The sequence below is a fragment of the Anomaloglossus baeobatrachus genome, chromosome 6, assembly GCF_048569485.1.
Source record: "Anomaloglossus baeobatrachus isolate aAnoBae1 chromosome 6, aAnoBae1.hap1, whole genome shotgun sequence".
NCBI classification, from domain to species: Eukaryota; Metazoa; Chordata; class Amphibia; order Anura; family Aromobatidae; genus Anomaloglossus; species Anomaloglossus baeobatrachus.
Window position 1 is genome coordinate 194,986,932 of NC_134358.1, and position 23,517 is coordinate 195,010,448.

Sequence of the window (23,517 nt, forward strand, 5' to 3'; positions counted from 1 at the left end):
AACATATAAGCCCTACTCCAAAAATAAGCCCTAGATGTGGTTACATAAGGAAGTGTCCAAACAGCTAAAAGAGGTAAAGAATACACCAGGACACTTCATCAAAGACATTAGACATCAAAAATCGGTAGCAGACTATATAAGATATCCCCTGAAAATTAGCCCTAGCGCATCTTTCGGAGCAAAAAATAATATAAGACCCGGTCTTATTTTCGGGAAACTACGGTTTATGATCAGACAGGGCCATTACAAAGTAGATAGTCAGGACACATTTATAAGATTAGCTCAGCACAGGAACATTTTTTTATAGCACATTCAATTGTGGAAATTATTATTATTCCAAGATCTATTGGGTAAAATATACTTAGTTGGTGGAAAACCCTTTTACAATAAAAAGGCTGGGAACCACTGCTTTATGTTAACACCTGGTTGCTGCAACCACAAGTTGATGTTTTTTGTTTTGTTTTTATAAAAGATCCTCATCACTTATCTACAGAATAGGTGGTAAAGCTCTGAGTGTGAGCAGATCCACTGGAGATTCCAATCATCCATTTTTCCTGATTAACTTGAATGGAGCATCATGGTGGTACACATACGTGCTGTATATAGGACTGATGGATATGGCTGATAAACAGTGGCCATTTGACCCTAGAGATCAGCCATATTCCCTCCCCCTGCACCCACAATCATGGGAGAAATATGCAAAAAATGATCCCAGGTTATTTGCAGGGTTTGTACAAGACTGTTTATTTAAAGTACATAGAGGATGCTGCAAACACACAAACTGTGCAGGTAAGATCATCACCACTTTACATTTACCATTTATTTTATTACTAGGCTTAGTGTTCATTTAAGTGTGCCCTCTAGATACCGTCCTAGGCATTACCTGATGATTAACCTTCATAATAGTTAGAAAGTCATTATTCTGATACAGAATTCCAAACTCCGTCTTCTTTGATCAATACGGTTCTGGCCACCTGCGGCTGACACTTGGGGACTTACTTGATGGATTTAAAAAGCTCCTATCCAACTATATGTTAAATCCAAACTAGGGAAGATTCTAAAGGCTCTTTAGTAACCAAGCAAAATGCAGCGAAGACCCCTGTAATGTTTAAAACTGATACATTTAATATATAAAGTTGTGTATGTGTGTATGTGTGTATGTGTGTATGTATGTATGTATGTATGTATGTGTGTGCATGTGTATGTGTGTCTGCTAAAGGAATCCGCACCCTTGCATTTACAAATCACAAAATTTTGCATAGACATCTCATTTGACTCAGAACGTTCTAGACTGTTTTGAGGAGAAATTTTAACCCCGTACTTTACAGTTATTCGACAAAAAAAATGCTTAGTTACTTTTACTGTTTGCATGTGTGAGGAAATATATTGGCTGTTTTGACAGTTAGACCACCTGATAAATATCCAGGCTATAGCAAACAATCACACCTCTGCTTCTCTTTTACTACAGGTCATTAATAGGAGCTCTGATTGTCCTTTGCTGCTTATAGCAACCATTCTTAGAATAAGACAGCTTATGTATCAGTTAATATGATTTCAGTGGTGAAGGAGAGAAAACGCAATAAAGTGGCAGAGAGGGAGCGTGGCAGAGAGGGAGCGTGGCAGAGAGGGAGCGTGGCAGAGAGGGAGCGTGGCAGAGAGGGAGCGTGGCAGAGAGGGAGCGTGGCAGAGAGAGAGCTTGGCAGAGAGAGAGGGAGAGTGGCAGAGAGAGAGGGAGAGTGGCAGAGAGGGAGAGTGGGACTTAGTTATTGTCCTGAGCAATGCCGGGTACTACAGCTAGTTCTTTATAAATTCCAGTTAGCAATTTATAAAACAATAGTGTGATGTATAGTTTATTATTTTATAATGAAAGTGTTCATATTAAAAAAAAAAAATAAAAAAAATACTGAAACACATTGGTTTTAGGTGGGAGGGGGAAGTACCACACTACTCTCCTCTGACTCTGAGTTGCTTACTTTCATAATTCCCAGAATGCACTTCCCCACCAGGCACAGTTTCATCTGTGGTCATCTCTAGAGTTTCACTCAATTCAACTTGAACAATGGACCCCAGGTCTGAGTTTATCTCCCAAAATAAAATTTTTCAAAACTTAATCCAGTGTGTCAGTGGAATATCAATTAAAAATCGTATGTGGTTTTGTGAATATAGTATATTTTCACCTGTCACAGTGCATTGTGCCATCTCTGGCTGCAGTGGTGGACATATGCTGAGTAGTTTACCCACTCTGTCCCTCCTAGTCGTGAACTGTGATCTGAAAGTGAGGCTGCTGATACTATGTGGTAAAGAGAGAAGAGCGAGGGCATGTGAAGTACATGTAAGAAAAGGAGAACCTAAAATAGGAGTGAGACCGGAGAGGAGGAGTAAGAGGACACAGACTGCAATGTAAGAAGAAGAGAACATAAACAGGAGTGAGCCGGAGATGAGGAATAGGCAGAAATGGATTGCACTGTAAGAAGAGGAGGACATAAAGAAGAGAAAACTGACAGGAGTGAGACCAGAGATAAGGAGTAAGAAGACACAGACTGCAATGTAAGAGGAGAACATAAACAGGAGTGAGACCGAAGATGAGGTGTAAATGTACCGCCAATGCAGCAGTCGGATTGCTCGGATCCAGGGTTGCTGTGACTTGAGGGTCTCCGGACACTCAAAAATAAAAGGGGACTATTCACAGGGGATTAGTGTTCATGACGCCAAATGTAGTTCGCGGTAAGGGGAGTACCGCCGCTGCCGATGGGAGTGCTTGGGGGAGATGGAACGGGGCAGCCAGATGACTATCCCTCCACGGGTAGGGGAGGCCATGGACCTCAGGATGGTGGAAGGTGTAAAGAACCGTGGTGCAGGCTAGGCAGGCAGACTCAGGGAGGAGCAGCGTACTCACTCAGGCCGTATGGACGTTGGTGCGACCTTTAAGCAGACTCTGACACAGGAGTAAACCAAGTCTCTGGGTGCCGCTGCCACTCGGGGAAGCTCGTCCGGAAATCCGTCCCCGTCGGTATTGCTGATGGTTCTGGACCTGACTCCATGCACTGTGTTTAGACGTTTCTGAGTGACCCCTTAGCCTAAAGCTGTCGGGGTCCCGCTCCCTATAGTTAAAAAGAGGAGCTGTGCTCTCTATGGCTGACACTTGGGATTTCAGTGGGCTGCATAAGCTGGAAAGCCCTATCCCACTCTGTGTTGGTGCCTTCAATTTCTGAGCTCTTAGGGAAAGTTCATAAAGAGACTATCCTCCACAGTTTAATTATCAGGTTGCGTGAAGCTACTCCGAGATCTAGGGTCCAGTACCCCGCTGTGCTCGGTACCAGTCCGGTTACTAGATTTTCCGGTGCCAACCGTTCTCCAAAACTAAGTCTGGGCACTCTTCTCCAAAACCCTACGACCGGGTCTCCAACTCCTCCGGTCCCAGACCACCGTCTGCGACCTAGCCAACGTCTCCCAGGGAGCTACAACTCCCTCCAGCTCCTCACTCTTTGAGGGCTACTACTCAACTGACTATGACCCGCCCCACCAGTCTGCCTGACCCCTAGGCGGGTGGCCCTTTTCCAGCTAGACCACCCACTGGTGTGCCTGACAGGGTGTGGTGTAAGATGTAGCTAGGATTGGAATGCTGATGGAAGCAATACCAATAGTTAGGATCCCAGAACCATGGAGGAGGAGTTCTGCACCAAAAGAAAAAGGAGTGCAGTTCCCTGTGACACCCTGATAAGATCAGGGGTGTCACATAAACATAAATGGACTGCAATGTAAGAAGAAGAGAACATAGACAGGAGTGAGCCCGGAGATGAGAAACAAGCAGAAACGGACTGCAGTGTAAGAGAACATAGACAACAGTGAGACCGGATATAAAGAGTAAACTGTAATGTAAGAAGAGAGCATAGACAGAAGTGAGAGCAGATATGAGGAGTGAGCATAAATGAACTGCAATGTAGGAAGAGGAGAGCATAGGCAGCAGTGAGACCGGACATGAGGAGTAAGCAGAAGTGGACTACATTGTAAGAAGAGGAGAACATAGACAGGAGTCAGACCGGAGATAAAGAGTAGACAGAAATGGACTGCAATGTAAGAAGAGAACATATACAGGAGTGAGACCGGAGGCGAGTCGTAAACAGAAATGGACTGAAATGTAGGAAGAGAACATAGGCAGGAGTGAGACTAGACATGAGGAGTAAGCAGAAGTGGAAAACAATGTAAGAAGAGTAGAACATAAACATAAACGATATCGGAGATGAAGAGTAGACAGAAATGGACTGCAGTGTAAGAGGAAAACATAGGCAGGAGTGAGACCGGAGATAAGGAGTAAGAAGAAACACACTGCAATACACTTTTGGGAAATTCACATGGGGCAGTCTGCTGCCCGACCACTGGGGGAGACAGGACCAAAATTGCAGAAGAGTGAATGAGGCTGAAAGTGGGGGAAATTACACATGAGAACAGTGTTATCAACACTAATGTGGTTGAAGTAATGATGTTGATCACTTCAGAATTGTTTCTATTCTATTTGTTAGATAAACCCTATTAAGGGCTCATAACACTAGCTAAGTGATATGGTTTCCTACACAGCAATGCTCCCAAATCCAAATGTCCACAATTACTGTACACATTGACCTCACACATTAAAAGTCCCTACACAATGGATGGCCTGATTGATGAAAGACCAAGAGGTCCAACCATCACATATCAGAACATGATGGTGTCCTAAAGATGTGTCATAGCATTACATCATTAAAATTCCCAATTTAAATGGTAAAAGAAGCAAGGAACCTGTCATCTACAGTTGTGTTCACCCTTGATACAATTGGTCCTGACATCAATTCGATCTCAAGCAATCAAATTAAAAAAAAAAAAAAAAAAAAGGTATATATTCTTTTAAAAAAAAAAAAAAAAGTGTGAGAGCCTATCAGTGATGGTTGGCCTCTGTAAAAGGCATATAGGTAAAAGATTTTATTTATAGGGGAGCCTGAGTGACAGACCGATGCAGCATGGCATTCATGCTGGTATAGGCATTTATTAAAGGGAACCTGTCACCTAAAATATGTGTTCTGACCTATCAGCAGACGCATGTGTGCCCCAATTACACCTCCCTACCCATCCTTGTGTTATAAAATTGTATAATATGAAAGTAATAAAAAAAAAAACGTTTTATTACCTTCATATTTCCTATGTAAATAGCAGGGAATATGGTCACAGTGGCGGCGCCTTGCCCTGCATACTTTCCGTGGTGTCATGCCCCTGTGGGCGTTATACCATGGAGTCACATGAGCAACGTCCCCGTCGCTCATTCTATCCTGCGTGCATTGTGGCAGGCTTCGTTTCCGGGTGTTCACGCGCCGGATTCAGATGCGCAGTGCGACTCTGAAACTGACAAGGAGAACCCGGAAGAGAAGCCTGCCGCAATGGTAAGTTTAAACGTAAGTATAAACGATAGAATGAGCGACGGGGACGTTGCTCATGTGACTCCATGGTATCACGCCCACAGGGGCATGATACCAAGGAAAGTATGCAGGGGCAAGGCGCCGCCCCTTTGTCCATATTCACTGCTATTCACATCGGAAATATGAAGGTAATAAAACGTTTATTACTTTCATATTATACAATTTTATAACACATGGATGGGTCGGGAGGTGTAATTAGGGCACACATGCGTCTGCTGATAGGTCAGAACGCATATTTTAGGTGACAGGTTCCCTTTAATCATATGAAATATTTATGTCAAGTTTAGAGACAAGTAGAGAAAAAACATATTTGGATCCACTAGGTGATAAATAAAGAGGAGTAAATAGATTTTCAGGACCTTAGACCAGCGGTCAACCAGTATTCCGTGGCTATTGGATGGAATGCTTGAGGTTTCTACTGACCGCCATTATACTTTGTACTCGAGTCTTGTCGGAGCACCTGATACGCGATCGAGCTCGCAGGGCACTAGTCATAACTGCTTCGTGATACACACATAACATGCAGCCAGGCACGCTAATCAACATAGGAGCAACGTACGCAGTCTTGTAGGAGGCCCAGTGACTTCAAACTACTGACCTGGATGCTGGATTACGGGACTGGAGATGTATTCATTCATCTCTAGTGATAAATGTTAGATCCTCAGGAGTATGACTGACAGGACACACTGTAATTGCTAGAATGGTTGACTGCAGTGCGTATGGTAGTTATTGAATCAGTCAAGTGTAGGTAAAAATGATTCTTTCTGAAATAGGCATTTCATTTCTTCACGTTATAAAGCTAAAATAGGCAATATTAAGTGCATGTATACTATTATATGAAGACATACATATATAGTTTGGATTTCAGATTATATCTACATGCTCTGTACAAACCTCTTTTGTGGAGCAGGACATAAAAGAAGTTGTACATTCAATTGAGTAGGCGGTCTCCGAGGCTTGTTTATAGACCCAATAGTCTTCAGAATTCAGCTGCTCCATAAAAGCTATAACGGATTCATGAACACTGGGGTATGCCGTACGAAACGGCAGGTCGACAGATAAGAGAAACAAAGCATTCATCAGACTCTCCGGCAACACATGATTTGCCTTAACAAAAAGAGAAAAGAACAAACATGTAAAAAACCTCCATACATATAACACACTTCAATAAGGTCAAGACTCTGTGCTCGGCGCCCACCGTCGGCTACAGCCCCAATTTTACTAATATTTAAATATTTTATTGAGAAGCATTATATTTAAATATTTCATTGTGAGACACAAAGACATAAAATCCCGCCATCAATGTGCCCAGTGCAGTTCCCTTAAGGACCAATTTGGAGAAGCTTGTTCAGTGAGCTCTCGAGCTTTCTATGGAATATTGCCGGAGCTGATTATAATTCCTAGCTCTACTGTAATGTCTTCAGAAATCAACCCCACTAAAGGGAGTCACTTTTGTGACTTAATGTGCTTAGCACAGCATGTATTTTCAATGACTAGGAATATGAGCAGAATATCAACCTATCCATGCTGTCCTCATTATTTTTAAGCCACTGGAGTGAAGCACAAATCTATCACAAAGGATGTTTTGCTTCCTTTAAATCCGGCAGTTTGTGAAAACTTGATCGGATGTACAAAACCGTTCTGAATTGGAATTACGAGCGAGCGCCAACAACGGCGGAGCAGAGGTGGAGAGTGAATACTATGCAAACAGAGCGGGGGGCTCTTTCACCATCAGGAACAGGGCATTTTTCTCTTATTTTTTCAGCCTCGACTTCTAAAACCCATGATATTTTTTTCCTTTCGACACAGCTGTACTAAGGCTGGTTAGGTTACCAAGTTGCATTTTTTTTTAAATAATGCCATTTAACTTACTATATAAAATATATAATAGTCTAAAAAAAAAAATAGCAATTCCGCTGACGTTTTTTATCTTGCTATTACCATATCCGCTGCGTGATTAACATTTCCTGTCGCATTTATTAAGAGGGTGATAAACATCACGGGGATGTTTATGTAACAATAATGGTTTGTGTCACCATAATATGAACAAATATTGCAGCCTGGAGTGATCATGTGCGGCTGTATTCACTGCCCCCTGCGCATCATCATCAGTGCGGGGGGCAGTGAATCAGTACACATTACTCACCGTCCCCTGCATCATTGCGATCTCATGTCTGTGCCGGTCAGCTGACTTGCGTGGAGGCTAGCGCCGGCCACACGTGTCCACACGCAGCTGCCGGCACAGACCACCGGAGTACATCGCGATGCTGCAGGGAGACGGGGACGGCTCCACTCAGCGGTGCTGCCGCTGACCTAGTCAGTAAGAGGAGCGGTGCTGCAGGGAGTGAGGTAAGGTGAGTATGAACGTTTATTTTTTTTATGTGCCACAGGATGCGGCCATACACCAGGATGAGGGTATATAGCAGGATAGGGGTATATTATGAGCAGCATGGGGGAGTATATGAGCAGGATGAGGGTATATGAGCAGCATGGGGAGTATATGAGCAGCATGGGGAGTATATGAACAGGCTGGGGAGTATATGAGCAGGACATTACCCCATAACAGTGTCCGCAGCAGATCCTCGCCCCATAAGTGTGTCATGACCACATTTTTTGCTTAAAATTTTATTTTCCTATTTTCCTCCTCTAAAACCAGGGTGCGTCCTATGGTCCGGTGCGTCTTATAGTCTGAAAAATACGGTGTGTATATATATATATATATATATATATATATATATATATATATATATATATATATATATATATATATATATATATATATATATATATATATATATATATATATATATACATACATACATACATACATACATACACATATATATACACACCGTATTTTTCAGACTATAAGGCGTCTTATAGTCTGAAAAATACGGTGTGTATATATATATATATATATATATATATATATATATATATATATATATATATATATATATATATATATATATATATATACACACACACCGTATTTTTCAGACTATAAGACGCACCGGACCATAGGACGCACCCTGGTTTTAGAGGAGGAAAATAGGAAAATAAAATTTTAAGCAAAAAATGTGGTCATGACACACTTATGGGGCGAGGATCTGCTGCGGACACTGTTATGGATTAATGTCCTGCTCATATACTCCCCAGCCTGTTCATATACTCCCCATGCTGCTCATATACTCCCCATGCTGCTATATACCCTCATCCTGCTCATATACTCCCCCATGCTGCTCATAATATACCCTCATCCTGGTGTATGGCCGCATCCTGTGGCACATAAAAAAAATAAACGTTCATACTCACCTTACCTCACTCCCTGCAGCACCGCTCCTCTTACTGACTAGGTCAGCGGCAGCACCGCTGAGTGGAGCCGTCCCCGTCTCCCTGCAGCATCGCGATGTCCTCCGGTGGTCTGTGCCGGCAGCTGCGTGTGGACACGTGTGGCCGGCGCTAGCCTCCACGCAAGTCAGCTGACCGGCACAGACATGAGATCGCAATGATGCAGGGGACGGTGAGTAATGTGTACTGATTCACTGCCCCCCGCACTGATGATGATGCGCAGGGGGCAGTGAATACAGCCGCACATGATCACTCCAGGCTGCAGTTGCCAGGGGTGATCATGCGGGCCGACTGTTTATCCCTCGCCCATCATCCCGAAAACCTGTCAGTGCCGGGTTCAGCGCTGAGAGAGGGGCGGGAGGATGGGCGTGCATATTAAATGAGCGGGCCCACGTGGTCACGGCAGGCTGCTACAGCCTGCTCGTGCCCCCGATGACCCGCTCCACCGCAGCACCCACAGTCAGACCATAAGACACACCCCCCACTTTCCCCCAACATTTGGAGGAAAAAAAAAAGGTTATATATATATATATATATATATATATATATATATATATATATATATATATATATATATATATATAGATATATATATATATATATATATATCTATATATATATATATATATATATATATATATATATATATACACATATACACACACACACATATATATATATATACACACACACACATATATATATATACACACACATACATATATATATATATATATATATGTGTGTGTATATATATATATATATATATATATGTGTATGTGTATATATATATATATATATATATATATATATATATAACCTTTTTTTCCCTCCAAATGTTGGGGGAAAGTGGGGGTCCACATATATATATATATATATATATATACACATACATATATACACATACATACATACACACACACACACATACAATATATACACATGCATACACAACCACATATACAACCATATATCCAAGCAGTGTGTGGATTTCATGTGTGTGTGGGGTGGGGAGATGTAGTTGTCTATAGTCTCCACAAGGGATAAATAATGTGATAAACAGTTTGGACCGCTACGTATGTGGCGATACCAAAAATGTCACTTCTTTCCTGAAACAAATGCTGGCACCTATTGTATACCGTTCTGGATGGATTACCAGCAGATTCTGAACGCACAAAAAGGATGAATGTGAACGTCCACTTGCGGCAAAGGGTTAAAAATGTATTTCCTATATCTTAAATTGCTAGAATAAGTGACTGTAATTAAGATATTTAGGGTTTACATGATCAAACGAGCACTATGTGAAAAAGAGCAGGTACAATAAAGTAAAACGCGTGCAGCAGATATGTGGACAGGCAGAGGGCAGCAGAGGCCCAGGAATAGCACGAGACGCAGGAAACTCTACAAGACGGCAACCCAACGAAAAACAGAGAGAAGCTCAAGATGTTGTAGAAAAAGGAAATTACAACTGTATTTTGGATGATCAGAACAATATTCAATGGGAAACCATCCAGCAAACATGGAACTTCTATCTATACATCTCTTACAGGGTTGCAATTAGTATTCTAGCACTATGTATTATACAAGCGATGTTGAAGTGAAATCGAGCCCAGGAAACACTATATGATATAATGCAAGGCGTGAAAGATATGTGGAAGAACAAAAGACAGAATTTTACTTTAGTGAAGAAACAAAGACAATAACATCTTTATATGCGGAGAGGCGGTAATCCATTATTAGGAAAGCAAAACCAGTGCAAAGAAAGAGTGGAGGCGCTGTCCTCATCAGCCAGATCAGTTCACCTAAAGGGAAGCTGTCACCAGGTTTTGCCACCTAATCTGTGAGAAGCATAATGCAGAGATGGAGACCCAGATTACAGTGATGTGTCACTTATTGGCCTGCTTAGTGTAGTTTTGATAAAATCACTGTTATCAACAGGAGATTATCATTAGAGAACTAGTGAACCTGCTGCCATATAGTCCTCTATATTCACAAGCCCTATATAACCCCACTCCCACTATTGGTTGACAGCTTTCCACTTATGCACAGTGTACACAGAAAGCTGTCAATCAGAGGTGTGGGCAGGGCTACACAGAGCTCAGCATTCTGAGAATTGGTACATCTGCCACAGATAAAACAATGATATAATAAAAAAAACTGCATCAATCAGGCCAGTAAAGCTGGTGTCACACATAACGACGACGACAACGACGTCGCTGCTACGTCACCATTTTCTGTGACGTTGCAGCGACGTCCCGTCGCTGTCGCTGTGTGTGACATCCAGCAACGACCTGGCCCCTTCTGTGAGGTCGCCGGTCGTTGCTGAATGTCCAGCTTCATTTTTTGGTCGTCACTCTCCCGCTGTGACACACACATCGCTGTGTGTGACAGCAAGAGAGCGACGAAATGAAGCGATCAGGAGCCGGCACTGGCAGCTGCGGTAAGCTGTAACCAGCGTAAACATCGGGTAACCAAGGGAAGACCTTTCCCTAGTTACCCGATGTTTACGCTGGTTACCAGCCTCCGCTCTTGCTGCCAGTGCCGGCTCCTGCACTGTGACATGTGGCTGCAGTATGCATCGGGTAATTAACCCGATGTATACTGTAGCAAGGAGAGCAAGGAGCCAGCGCTAAGCAGTGCGCGCGGCTCCTTGCTCTCTGCACTGTGACATGTAGCTGCAGCACACATCGGGTTAATTAACCCGATGTGTACTGTACCTAGGAGAGCAAGGAGCCAGCGCTAAGCGCGGCTCCCTGCTCTCTGCACATGTAGCACAGCGACGTTATGATCGCTGCTTCTGCTGTGTTTGACAGCTAAGCAGCAATCATAACAGCGACTTACAAGGTCGCTGTTACGTCACCGAAAATGGTGACGTAACAGCGACGTCGTTGTCGCTGTCGCTTAGTGTGACACCAGCTTAAGTGACACATTACTGGAATCTCTGTCCCTAATCTTATTGCTCACGGGTTGGGATTGAAAAAACCTTGTGACAGATTCCCTTTAACGTGGGAAGGTATTTTATAGATTGTCAATGTGGCATTTATCTATTAGTGACTGGCTTTAGAGATTAGGGTATATGGTGCATTCACCAAAAATGGATCATCTGACACAGACATGTGAACAGCGATAATAATTTAAAGGGATTGTCCAGGACTTACAACTTACTGCCCCACATGTGGGGGCGGTCAGCAGACCCCACTGCCGCTCAGCCCCAATTACCTTCAGTTCCCCAGTATCATCTGATGGGAGGGGGAGGCTTGTGTCTTATCCTTCAGCCATCTCAGATTGATGGTCAAATCTAAGTGCCGGTCACAAATATCTTAAGTCCTGGACCTCACCTTTAATGCATGAGCTTGGACCGCCACTGTGTCTGAGAAAGGAAAGGTGCATAGCCCATAGAGGGGTTCTCCAGTTATAAGATATTGAGGACCTATTGCTGGTATAGGAGTCAATAGTCAATCAGCTGTATTCGCTTTGATCAGATCTAATAATCGGAATTGTAATGAGCAGCTATGTTGAATACGGCAGATCCAGTCCTTCTCTCTACTCGGCATCGGCCGCTACATTGAATGGAGCCTCACAGTTTATATCTGTCCTTTACTGGAGTTAATGCCAATATGTTAATCACATGAGAACAAAATCATTGAGAATGCTGCAATGTGCCCGATCCTTCTTCCCCCCACAGTCAGCCACCATCAGGGAACTGTATGGACTCCCTCAGACATGATGGGCAATAAGCCTGATATTGATCTAATGTATATGGGAACCTTAGGGAAAAAAATGGGTCAATCACTGGAAGTCTGGTTTTTGTAAAGATCTGTGAGTGGAACCAAAGGTGGAGCTACCATTTTGGTAAGGAACACGTTTACGCCCTCCATGATGTCATCTTCAGACACACATGTTTATGTGGCATCTGAAAACTTTGGGCAGATTTATTTTTTAAAAATACTATAACCTAAGCTGAAAGGGAAACGGCACAGTAGGGTCTTATCCGGGACAAAAACAGGTGTATGCTCATCTTGGAGCTGAAGAAAATCGCATGTAAAGCTAGAAATCAGCTGCTGCAGAACTGCAGACTCCAACAAGCAATGGTGAAGGAAACATTGATCGACACAGGTTCAGACAATGCGGTATGCAATACAACACTGGTTTATTTTATCTATGCGTTTTGAAGTCTCAGACTTCTCTTGATCCTGAGCAAGAAGTCAGAGACTTCAAAACGCATAGATAAAATAACCACTGTTTTATAGAATACGGCACTGTCTGAACGTCTGTCAAGTAGCGCAGGACTTAAAGGGGTATTCCCATCTCCAAGATCCTATCCCAATATGTAGTAGGTGTAATAATAATAATAATAATAATAATAATAACAAATGCCTCCAATTAGAAATGTAGCATAGTTCTCCTGATATCCATGTCTCTTACCTCATATACAAAGCATTGCAGCTTAGGTATCCATGGTTACATCCACTTATACAGCGACAATATGGGTAAGGACACACCACGGCGAGTAATACGGAGCAAGTGGATTGTGCCAAAAAAAGAAAAAAAAAAAAAACGCATTCCGCTCTGACCAATGTTACTCTATGGGGCCACTCCCATGTGTGATTTGTTGCTCAGCCCTAATCGGACCAAGGACACAATCGCAGCATGCTGCGGGTGGAATCCGATTCTTTTTCACTCACACTCATAGACTTATATGGGTGCAAGAGAAACATTGCACTGCACTGGCATTACACCGAAATGCAGTGCGATGACATCAGCTGATAATGGAGGCAACAGGGAGATTAGTCCCTCCATCTCCTCCGCAGCTGTGATCAGATCGCAGGATAGCATTACAGTATATTGACACTTAGCTCACACTCCCAGCAGAATGGAAGCCGGGGGTCAATAGTAGAACGCATCAGATGTTCTCGAATTGGATGCTAAATGCCAGTATGTCCTTAGCCTTAGTCAGTTGGTTGCTCATGGTTGTAACCATGGATATGGTACGTAGGGTAAAATGCCCTGCACATGAGGTAAGAGACATGGCTATATCAGGAGAGCTATACCACATTTCTAATTGGAGGTACTTGCCAATATTATTGTTCTTATTCCACCTACTACATAATGGGATAGGATCTTGGAAATGGGAATACTCCTTTAACTACATAATTTCCTTCGCCATTAAAAATACTATAAAACGTATACATGGTAGCAAACCAATTTTGGTTCAGCATGTATGTCCCCAAGAGCAGAATATATCGTGTATAGCAATAAACATCTGGATATTACACTTGCATATCATGTGCCCTGGCACTGCATTATTTCACAATGCTTTATGGACAGATCAATAGCATATATAGATAAACTATTCCCAGCTGTAAATTTCGGTGTGGAGAGTGGTCGCACAACACCTTCAACTGCAAAGTGGAGTGAAGCCGGCAGCGTATAACCTGGGGCATTAATATTAACCAAAACAATCTGGAGAGAGAAGCCTTTTAAAGGTTTGTGCTTTTCAGGCTTGTTCTTCATCTCTTACCTTCTCCACTGGGATAAGTGTTTGCAGAAGTCGCATTGTAAAGAGAGAGATGCTGATAAATGCCATTCTGGGGCTCACAACAGAGGAGTCAGGCTTCTCACAGCCACCGCTATTTTTATGATACAATATAGTCTCCCCAAGTGCATCAAGCACGAAAAGCAGTTTACATCTCTGGAAAAGCAAGAGGCAAAACACACTTATTACATTACTGGAAAAGGCCTAAATCATATAAGAAGTGTGCAATGTACAGCAGAAAATCCAAAAAAAATCATTGATAATTAAGTTCTGCCGCCCCGCTGTCCATGCATAACCTTTGGAAGAAGAAGAAATAGCAGAGAAATAAAAGGCGTTATTGACATTGTCTTAGTGTTTGCCTTCTTAGGTTGCCATAGCAACCGGGGCGGCAGGCTAGGCCTTTATATCCACGGGAGCCAAGAAGTGCCTGGACAGCAAGTTTATATTGATGCAAACTTAATATAGGATGGACTGCTAATATCATTTAATTGCACGACGCGGAGATATTTAGCACATACATTACTCTTGGCATAATCACAATATCGCTCGCTCACCAGTTCCTGTCCTATGAGACTCCCGTCCTCCCAGACATTTTCTGAAATGGCCTCGCAGAGAAGGCCCGAGTTTTCAGTAAGCAGCTCAAGGACCAAGATCAAAAGCTTCCGCCTTTCTGTATAAAAAAAAGGGACAAAATATTAACAATTTTAATAATTGGAATAAGATACGCTGCTCTTTTTGCCGCGTTTTTGGGTGCAATTGGTTGTCCAAAATTGCATGCATTGCCTTCCCCAGCAAAGTCTATGAGGACTCCAGCTGTGACTGGAATCCATCTGAGTAACGTCACCGCTGATCGCGCGGTTCCCTTCAGTCACCGCCTGACTACACGGCGAGCAGTCATGTTCTATGGCTCTCGCTGTGAGATTCAGATGTAGCAGAGCTGGAAGCGTCGTGGGACCTCGTGTGGATTACGTCGGACCTGCGGGGGTGTTTTGAAGGTAAATAAAGTGGTGAAAGAGGGTGCTTTTTTGTTTTTTATTTCAAATAAAGGATTCTTGGGGTGTTTGTGTTTATTTACTTTCACTTCCAGATTAGTGATTGGGCTGTCACAGACGCCTGCCATCACTAATCTAGGACTTAGTGGCAGCTATGGGCTGCAATTAATCCCCTATTAAACCGATTGCCACCACACCAGGGCAATCGGGAAGAGCTGGGTAAAGTGCCGGGACTGTCGCATCTAATGGATGTGGCAATCCGGGCCACTGCTGGCTGATTTTTAGTGATGGGGGTGTCTCAGACGCCTGCCATCACTAATCTAGGACTTTTTGGCAGCTAAGGGCTACCATTAACTCCTTATTACTCCGATTGCCATCGCACCAGGGCAATGGGAAGAGCAGAGTCCAGTGCCAGAATTGGTGTATCTAATGGATGCGCCACTTCTCGGGTGGTTGCAGGCTGCGATACTTAGGCTGGAAAAGGCGAAATAATGAAGGCCCTTACCACCCTAATAATATCAGCCTACAGTTGTCTGCTGCACCTTGGATGGTTTTAGAAAAATGGGGGGGGACCTGACGTCTTTTTTTTTTTTTTTAATAAATTAAGCATCCCCTCATTTTTTCATAACCAGCCAAGGCACAGCAGACAGCTGAGGGTTACAGCGTGCAGTTGCTGCTGTTCCTGTGCTGGATATGAAAAATAGGGTGACCCCATATAAATTTCTTTTACTAAAAAATAATTAAAAAAAAAATAGCTGGTCAATTCGAGCAATTCTGTTATTTCTTTCTATTCTGTTCCTTCTTATTAACTATTCTACAAGTTCTTTTTATCTATTCTATATGTTTTATCTATTTTTTCTATCTATATATACTAGCTATCTATCAATTGTCCTATCTTATTTTGCTTCTCTTTTAAAAAACGCATTCACAAAAACACGGCAAAAAAAAGTGAACAAAAAGGATGCGTTTTTTGGATGCGTTTTTACCGCGGGTGTGTTTTCTTTTTTAGGCTAATAACGTGGATCTTTGTGGTCACCACAAAGATGCAGTGTGCGCATATAGCCTTCCTGCATTTCTGACCTGTGTTTTTGAACTGGATATAGTGAAAATATAGTGAAAAACGCATGTGCAAAAACATACCCATCATTGGACCAAAAACGCATGCATTTTCGGCCAGAGGGTGCGTTGTTTTGCATGAAAAAAACAAAACTGCAGCGTGCGCACATTAGCCTTAAAACATTGTCCAATACGATGCCACTGCACAGCATAAAATAAAAACCAAACAACCAAACAAAAAGAAACTGTTTACTGACCTCCCGACCTAGCCCCTTTCCTCTGACCCACTAGTCACCTGACAATGTGACCTGACTACTACAGCCAATCAGCAGCAATAGATCAGCTGCAGCCTTCACTACTGACTTGTTGCAGTGGTCATGCATGTGACACGGTTTCATTGAAAGCTGCTCTGGCAAAATAGTGAAGGCCACAGTCTATCAGCGGCTGCTAGTTGGCTGACTATGTATGACAGGACCACAGGGGGACACAGCGCTGAGATTGGAAGATTGGCGCCGGTCCAGGAGGTAAGTCTTCAGGTCTTTTTATTTTATCCTGCACCATGGATCTGTTGAGAACGGGTGGCCTAGTTCCCAGTTGCGGACAGTATACTACTTCCACGATTTCACATTTAGTTGCTACAACGTAGCCTCGATGTTCCTAAGTTAATGCTATCCATACATGTAAAAGGGTTTTTGGTTTTGGTTTTTTTTTACCCCTTTTAACTCCTGCTGATCCCCTCTTGCACACGGAGTTTCTTCCTCCGGTAAAGACAGACATACAACTGCTGCAACCAATTAGTGGCTGCAATGATAACACTGCAACTGGTGATTGCCTGCAGCAGTCAGATACTCTAAGATCAGAAAAGACTGCACAAATACAGTCTCTGTACATCTTGTTCTGGCCGTAAGGACAAGTGAGAAACCTTTGTCTTTGCGGATAACATACATTCCCAGAACATATATTCCTAATTTTGTCTAATTAATATTAAATACAGTATATGTGTATCTATAGACATATAATATACACTATATATTAATATAATGTCATCAGTTCTAATTATGACACATAGTAAATGCCAGCACAGCCCACTAATGGAAGAAGAGAATGAATACAGGGTCATCTCATGCAGATAATTACTATATCTGTAGGGTTTGGAATGTCTTGCGTGTCCCTTACATCCTACAACTTAGAGTCAGATTTTACAGGTAATCAGATAAGCCAGAAATCATCTAGAATTGCCAATTATTTTATTACATTGTGACAATGAAGGGAAACAGACCTGCTTTGAGCAAGGGTGCAGCATTTTCCAAAACAAGAACACAAAACTGAGGCAGACTGATCTGTTGAAATTGTAGATCTAAGGCATCTTCATTTTCAAGCTCTGTGGGGTCTGAAGGGCCTCTGTCCATTGGGGACCAGTGTGGGGTCCGGGAGTTTGCGTGCGCCTGAATACTGTTACCACTTGAAAGAAGAATGAAACATTTCAATTGCGTTGTGTCACTTAACATCAGATAATACAGATGAGTAGAGAAGAGATAGATTTCTGAGTACCCAATAGGATTCTGCTATGAGAATAAAGCATCTGTACACATTAGATGGCTGTGGGATAAATGATGTATCGGCCAGCAACTATCTCAGCCGTCTCTCCCATATACAGGAGAGGTCGCTCAGCTGAGAACTCCTGTGCTCTCCATGAAAGATTCGCCACCAGAGAAGTCCAGAAGCGGCATATCCCAGGGAGTACAAAAGGATCGACAGCAATTCTGAATGCGGCAATACCAAATATGTGTATTTTTTATCATTTTCAATGCAGAGAATGGGGGGTGATTTGAACTTTTATAGATTTTATTTTTTTTTTATATTTTTTTTATTTTACTAGTCCCCCTGGAGGACTACAAGGATCAGCAGTCTGATCACTGATTCATTTCTATTAATCAGAGTTGCACAGCTCTGATCAGCAAAAATGCAGCACTCCTGTTAGAGCCGCTGCTCTGTCGGCTGTAACAGGAACTACATCATAATAGGGACAAGAGTCATCACATGGCCTGTCACTACCATAGCAACCATCAGCTCCCAGTGATTGCGTCACAGGGTCTCCGATGGCAGCGGGGAAAGGAGAGTTCCCTACCGTGGCCATTTAAATTGCGCTGTCACATTTTGACAGTGCGATCTAAGGGGTTAACAGGCTCGCGTGGATCGCGGATCCACACGTGCCTGATAGCCGCACGTTTGCTGTTCAAATCAGCAGATATGTGCAGGGATTGCCAACATCTCACTGCAGCAGCCGGTGGTGATTACCCCTTCATGATTTAAGCCGTACCGATACATCCCTGGTCGTGAAGGGGTTAAATCACTTGGTCACATTTTTGCTTTTTTTGGAGGTTTGTTAACTAGAAAATAATAAAGTATTTAATGTTTTATTCAGTATAAGGGATAATATACCTTCTCTTTGTTATCATCTGGAATTATCATTGCCTGGACAACACAAGTCTGACCACGCCCCCTTCCCCTTTGATAAGCAGTTCTCTATAGACATTATACAAAGAGAGCATGGTGTGGGCGAGGTCAAATTTTTCAGCTCTGTTGCATTCTTCAATTAAACAAATCTGTGTCCAAACTGCTGCACTAAGGAAAACTACGTGATACATTGTTGGATTCAGGATATCTTTTCCTACAATATACTGCTCTCAGATGAGGCAGCAAAAAATGAAGACAGATTTCCTTTAAAGTTAGTATCTAATTAAAGTAGATCCTATAAAAATAAGCTGCTGGCACATATTTGGGCGGCATTCTATTGATGGGCTCCCAAGTACTCAGCAAGGGAACAGGATACAAATAAAGCTTTTTTTCTCCTTTCTGTAATTTCACTATAGAACACTAGTAAGATACAGTACTTTGAAAAACTATTCATACCCTGTGACCTTTTCTACACTTTTATCACATTACACACACAAACAAATGTACTTTGTTGGGATTTTATGTGGTATGCCAACACTAAGTAGCAATTATCTGTGAAGTGTAAAGGAAATTATATATGGCTTTCTAAATATTTTCAAAATCTAAATTTGTAATATTCATTTGTATTCAACCCCCTGAGTCAATTTGTAGAAGCATCTTATGCTGTAAGTACTGTAGCAAGTCTTTTGAGGTATGTCTCTAATGGCTTTGAACATCAAGGGGCTGATAATTCTGCCCATTCTTCTGAGCAACCTAGCTCTAGCTCAGTGAGATTGGATGGTGAACATTTGTGACCAGCAATTTTCAAGTCTTGTCACAGATTTTCGAGATATAGGTCTGGACTATGACTGAACCAAACACATGAATATGCTTTGAGCTCAATCATTCCATTGTAGCTTTGGCAGCATGCTTGGGGTTGTTTTATAGCCTCCAATAGGTTTTCCTGCAGGTTTGCTGTATATTTAGCTTAATCCATCTTGCTATCAACTCTGACCAGCTTCCCTATTCCGGCTAAAAAAAAAACATCCCCGACAGCATGTTGCTGTTGCCACCATGTTTGATGGTGGGGATGGTGTTTCCAAGGTAATGTTCAGTGTATATTTTCACTTAGCATTTTGCATTTAGCACAGAAAGTTCTACATTGATCTCATCTGACCAGAGCACCTTCTTTTGCACACCATTTTGGGCACATAGCTAACATTTGGAAAAAGGTACTCTCATCAGATCAGGCCACAAGTTTATATTGGGATAGACCAGACTGTTTATGGATGCAGCAATACCAGTTGATTTTTTTTTTCATTTCTTTTTATGAAAACTGTGAAGAGGGGTGTGATATGAACATATTTTTTTCCTTACTTTTTAATTCCCCCTATATACTTTAGCCTAACATCATTTGATCACTTGTACCATATACTGTACTGCTGTACAATAGTATTGCAGTACATAATATAAATCACAACACCCTCACTCAGCAGGTTTCAGACTGCCATAGTAACCTATTGTTCCCCTGCGATCACGTCCCTGGGAGCCAGTAAGCGTGCGCACTGACCGCGCTATTTACATGCAATTGTCAGTGATGAACAGTGACATCTTTATGGTTAAAGAGGAATGATCCCGGATAGTGTGGATCACTGCTGTTATGGGCAGAAGCTGGTTATTTATTACACTCCACATCTGCCCTGTATGGTGATGAGTCTACGCTATACACAAGCGCCAAAACTGTGACATACATGACCAGCAGGGAGTGAGAAGGGGGTGAAGGCTATGTGCATCGTCATAGATTTCTTTTGATTGCTCATGTACTTTTTAAGTGCAAAATTAAGTAAAATAGTCTTTATTAAAAAGATTATACCATTTTTCTGCTTCAGATTGTCTGTAAGTCCACTATCTAGCAAAGTGCTATACAAAAAAAGACACCAAAATGGTTTCCGCTCTGCTCTGGCAGCTCTCTGCATCCCTCCATTTCATTTCTCAGTGTAAGGCCAGGGTCACACTTGCATATGGCATGTGAGAAAAGCGGGTGCTATATGCTAATGACACTCGGATTAAACTCTGCCAGCGTGAGCCGAGTGTCATTATTCCGATTCTCTCGCATTCAAGAGTGGGATCACAGGTGAGACGATGGAGAGATTAATTTCTCCATCTTCTCCATTGTTTGTCTCTGTGTATATCGCACTGCACTCGGATGTCTTCCAAGTGCTGATCATTGTTTCTCAAGCACCCATAGACTTGTATGGGAGCGTGTGATCCAAGACCCTGCCATTCACAACATGCAGCAAATTTTTGCTCATGCCGAATCACAGATCTGCTCTGCCTCGCTGACTAACATTGCTTCTGAGTCACAAGAAACCTTCATGCAATAAGCACAAAAGCTAAAGTGTAGTGGCCAAACCAGGGACCACAGAGGGCAGTTTTTTTTTAGCAGGACAAACTCAATGCTTTGTTTATATTTTGAAGGCATTTCTGCTGGTTCACACCCCAACCCCCCAAAAAATATATAAATAAAAACAGTGATAAAGTTTCATGTACACCAAAAGCCTGGATTGCTCTGCAGCTGCTATAAAACAAAGTTGTAAAAAATACCTGTTAAGATACATGTAAAACTAAATTGTCAAGATATTGCTTCATAAAATGCTATAATCTCTGCTGATCTAGTGGATGCGCCACCGTACTGTCAGATACTATGCGTTTCTCTCCTAACATTTTACAACCAAAGCAAGTTTAAAAAAAACCCAACATATTTTGTGATATATTCCTAGTGAAACATAATAAGCAAATACTTAATTTTCACTTAATATTCAGAGAAATAAGCAACAACACAAAAACAAAAACCTATTACTTGCTCAAACTGATTGGTATGGACAAATAATATATATTTATAGAAAAAAAATTCATGTTAATATTTATTAAATGCGATACACCATAATATGCATCATATACCGTATTTTTTGGACTATAAGACGCACCGGACCATAAGACGCACCCTGGTTTAAGAGGAGGAAAAAAGGAAAATAAAATTTTAAGCAAAAAATGTAGTCACGACATGATAATGTCCCCAAATTCTCTACTAAGGTACCCCATCCTGGTAATGATCCTCCTGCCTTGTATATGATCCCCATCCTTGTATATATGTCCCTCATCCTGGTATATATTCCCATCCTGCCCATATACAGCTATCATGGTAAAGCCCCCATCCTTCTACATATCGCCATTCTGGTATATGCCCTTATCCTGCTATATACCCCCATCCTGCTATATACCCCCATCCTGCTATATACCGCCATCCTGCTATATACCACCATCCTGCTATATAATGCAATCCTGCTCTATAATGCCATCCTGCTATATAATGCCATCCTGTTATACACCCCCATCCTGCTATATACCCCATCCTGCTATATGCCCTCATCATGCTATATACCCCCATCCTGCTATATACTGCCATCCTGCTATATACCGCCATCCATCCTGCTATATACCCCCATCCATCCTGCTATATACCCCTATCCTGCTTTATGACCCGCTACATGTGGCACACAAAAAAAAAAAAATAAATGTTCATACTCAACTTTCCTCGCTCCATGCAGCATCGCTCCTCCTCCTGTCAGTACCGGCAGCATCGCCGCTGGAGTGTGGAGCTGTCACCGTTCCCCTGCAGCATCGCGATCTCCTCCTGTCTGCCTGTCAGCTGACCTGTGTGGAGACTAGCGGTGCGCACAGGGATGACGTCATCGCTGTGCTCACCGCTTCTACACAGATCAGCTGGCCGGCAGACAGGAGGAGATTGCGGTGCTGCAGGGGAACGAGGACAGGTGAATACAATGATTCATTGCCCCCCGCGCTGATGATGATGCACGGGGAGCAGTGAATACAGCCGCACATAATCACTCCAGGCTGTAGTTGCCAGGGGTGATCACGCGGGCCGGCTCTTTACTATGCGTGCACCCCCCGCCCATCATCGCTGGCTTCAGCGCTGAGGAATGATGAGTGGGAGGATGGGCGTGCATATGAAATGAGCAGCATCACGTGGTCACGACAGGCTGCTACAGCCTGCTCATGCCACAGATGACTCGCTCAGCACCCTCATTCCTCTCAGCCACATTCAGACTATAAGATGCACCCCACTTTCCCCCAATATTTGGGAGGAAAAAAGTGCATCTTATAGTCCGAAAAATACGGTAAGTGATGTCAGCTAGATTTATGGAAAACGAGCATCATTTGTAACCTGTTTAGGGGTCTGACTACACAAGTCACAATAGCTATGCCAATATGTGGCATAAGTGGTCATGAAGAAGCATAGGAAACAAATGGTCCTCCTCAAGTGTCTAGTATTTATTTTATTCTAATATACAGCCCCATTAAATCCTCAGCGCTTTACAGATGTGATCATCCCTGTCCCCACTGGTGCCCACAATCTAAATTCCCTATCAGAATGTCTTTGGAGTATGTGAGGAAACCGGAGAACCCAGAGGACACCCATGTAAACACTGGGACAACATACAGACTCCTTGCAGATGTTGTACGTGGTGGGATTTGAACACAAGACCCCAGCGATGTAAGGTTACAGTGCTAACCACTGATCCACCATGCTACTAACCATTGAGGCACGTGACGCTAACCAGTGACCGTGGCATCCTTTATATTAGGCACCCTCCATAATGATGATAAATTTAACGAG

The 23,517-nt window shown here is 42.6% G+C and overlaps 1 protein-coding gene across 3 annotated transcripts in view; it reads right to left on the minus strand.

Moving 5' to 3' along the window:
- The window catches only part of RTTN (rotatin), a 324,013-nt gene that overhangs the window by 234,331 nt on the left and 66,165 nt on the right, over positions 1-23,517 (minus strand). For all 3 annotated transcript variants that reach the window (XM_075314609.1, XM_075314608.1, XM_075314610.1), the window contains exons 10-13: positions 17,662-17,843; positions 14,889-15,004; positions 14,320-14,490; positions 6,342-6,554 (exon numbers count right to left, since the gene is read on the minus strand). In XM_075314609.1, coding sequence (XP_075170724.1) covers positions 6,342-6,554; positions 14,320-14,490; positions 14,889-15,004; positions 17,662-17,843 — 682 coding nt within the window. The remainder of the gene's footprint in view (positions 1-6,341; positions 6,555-14,319; positions 14,491-14,888; positions 15,005-17,661; positions 17,844-23,517) is intronic.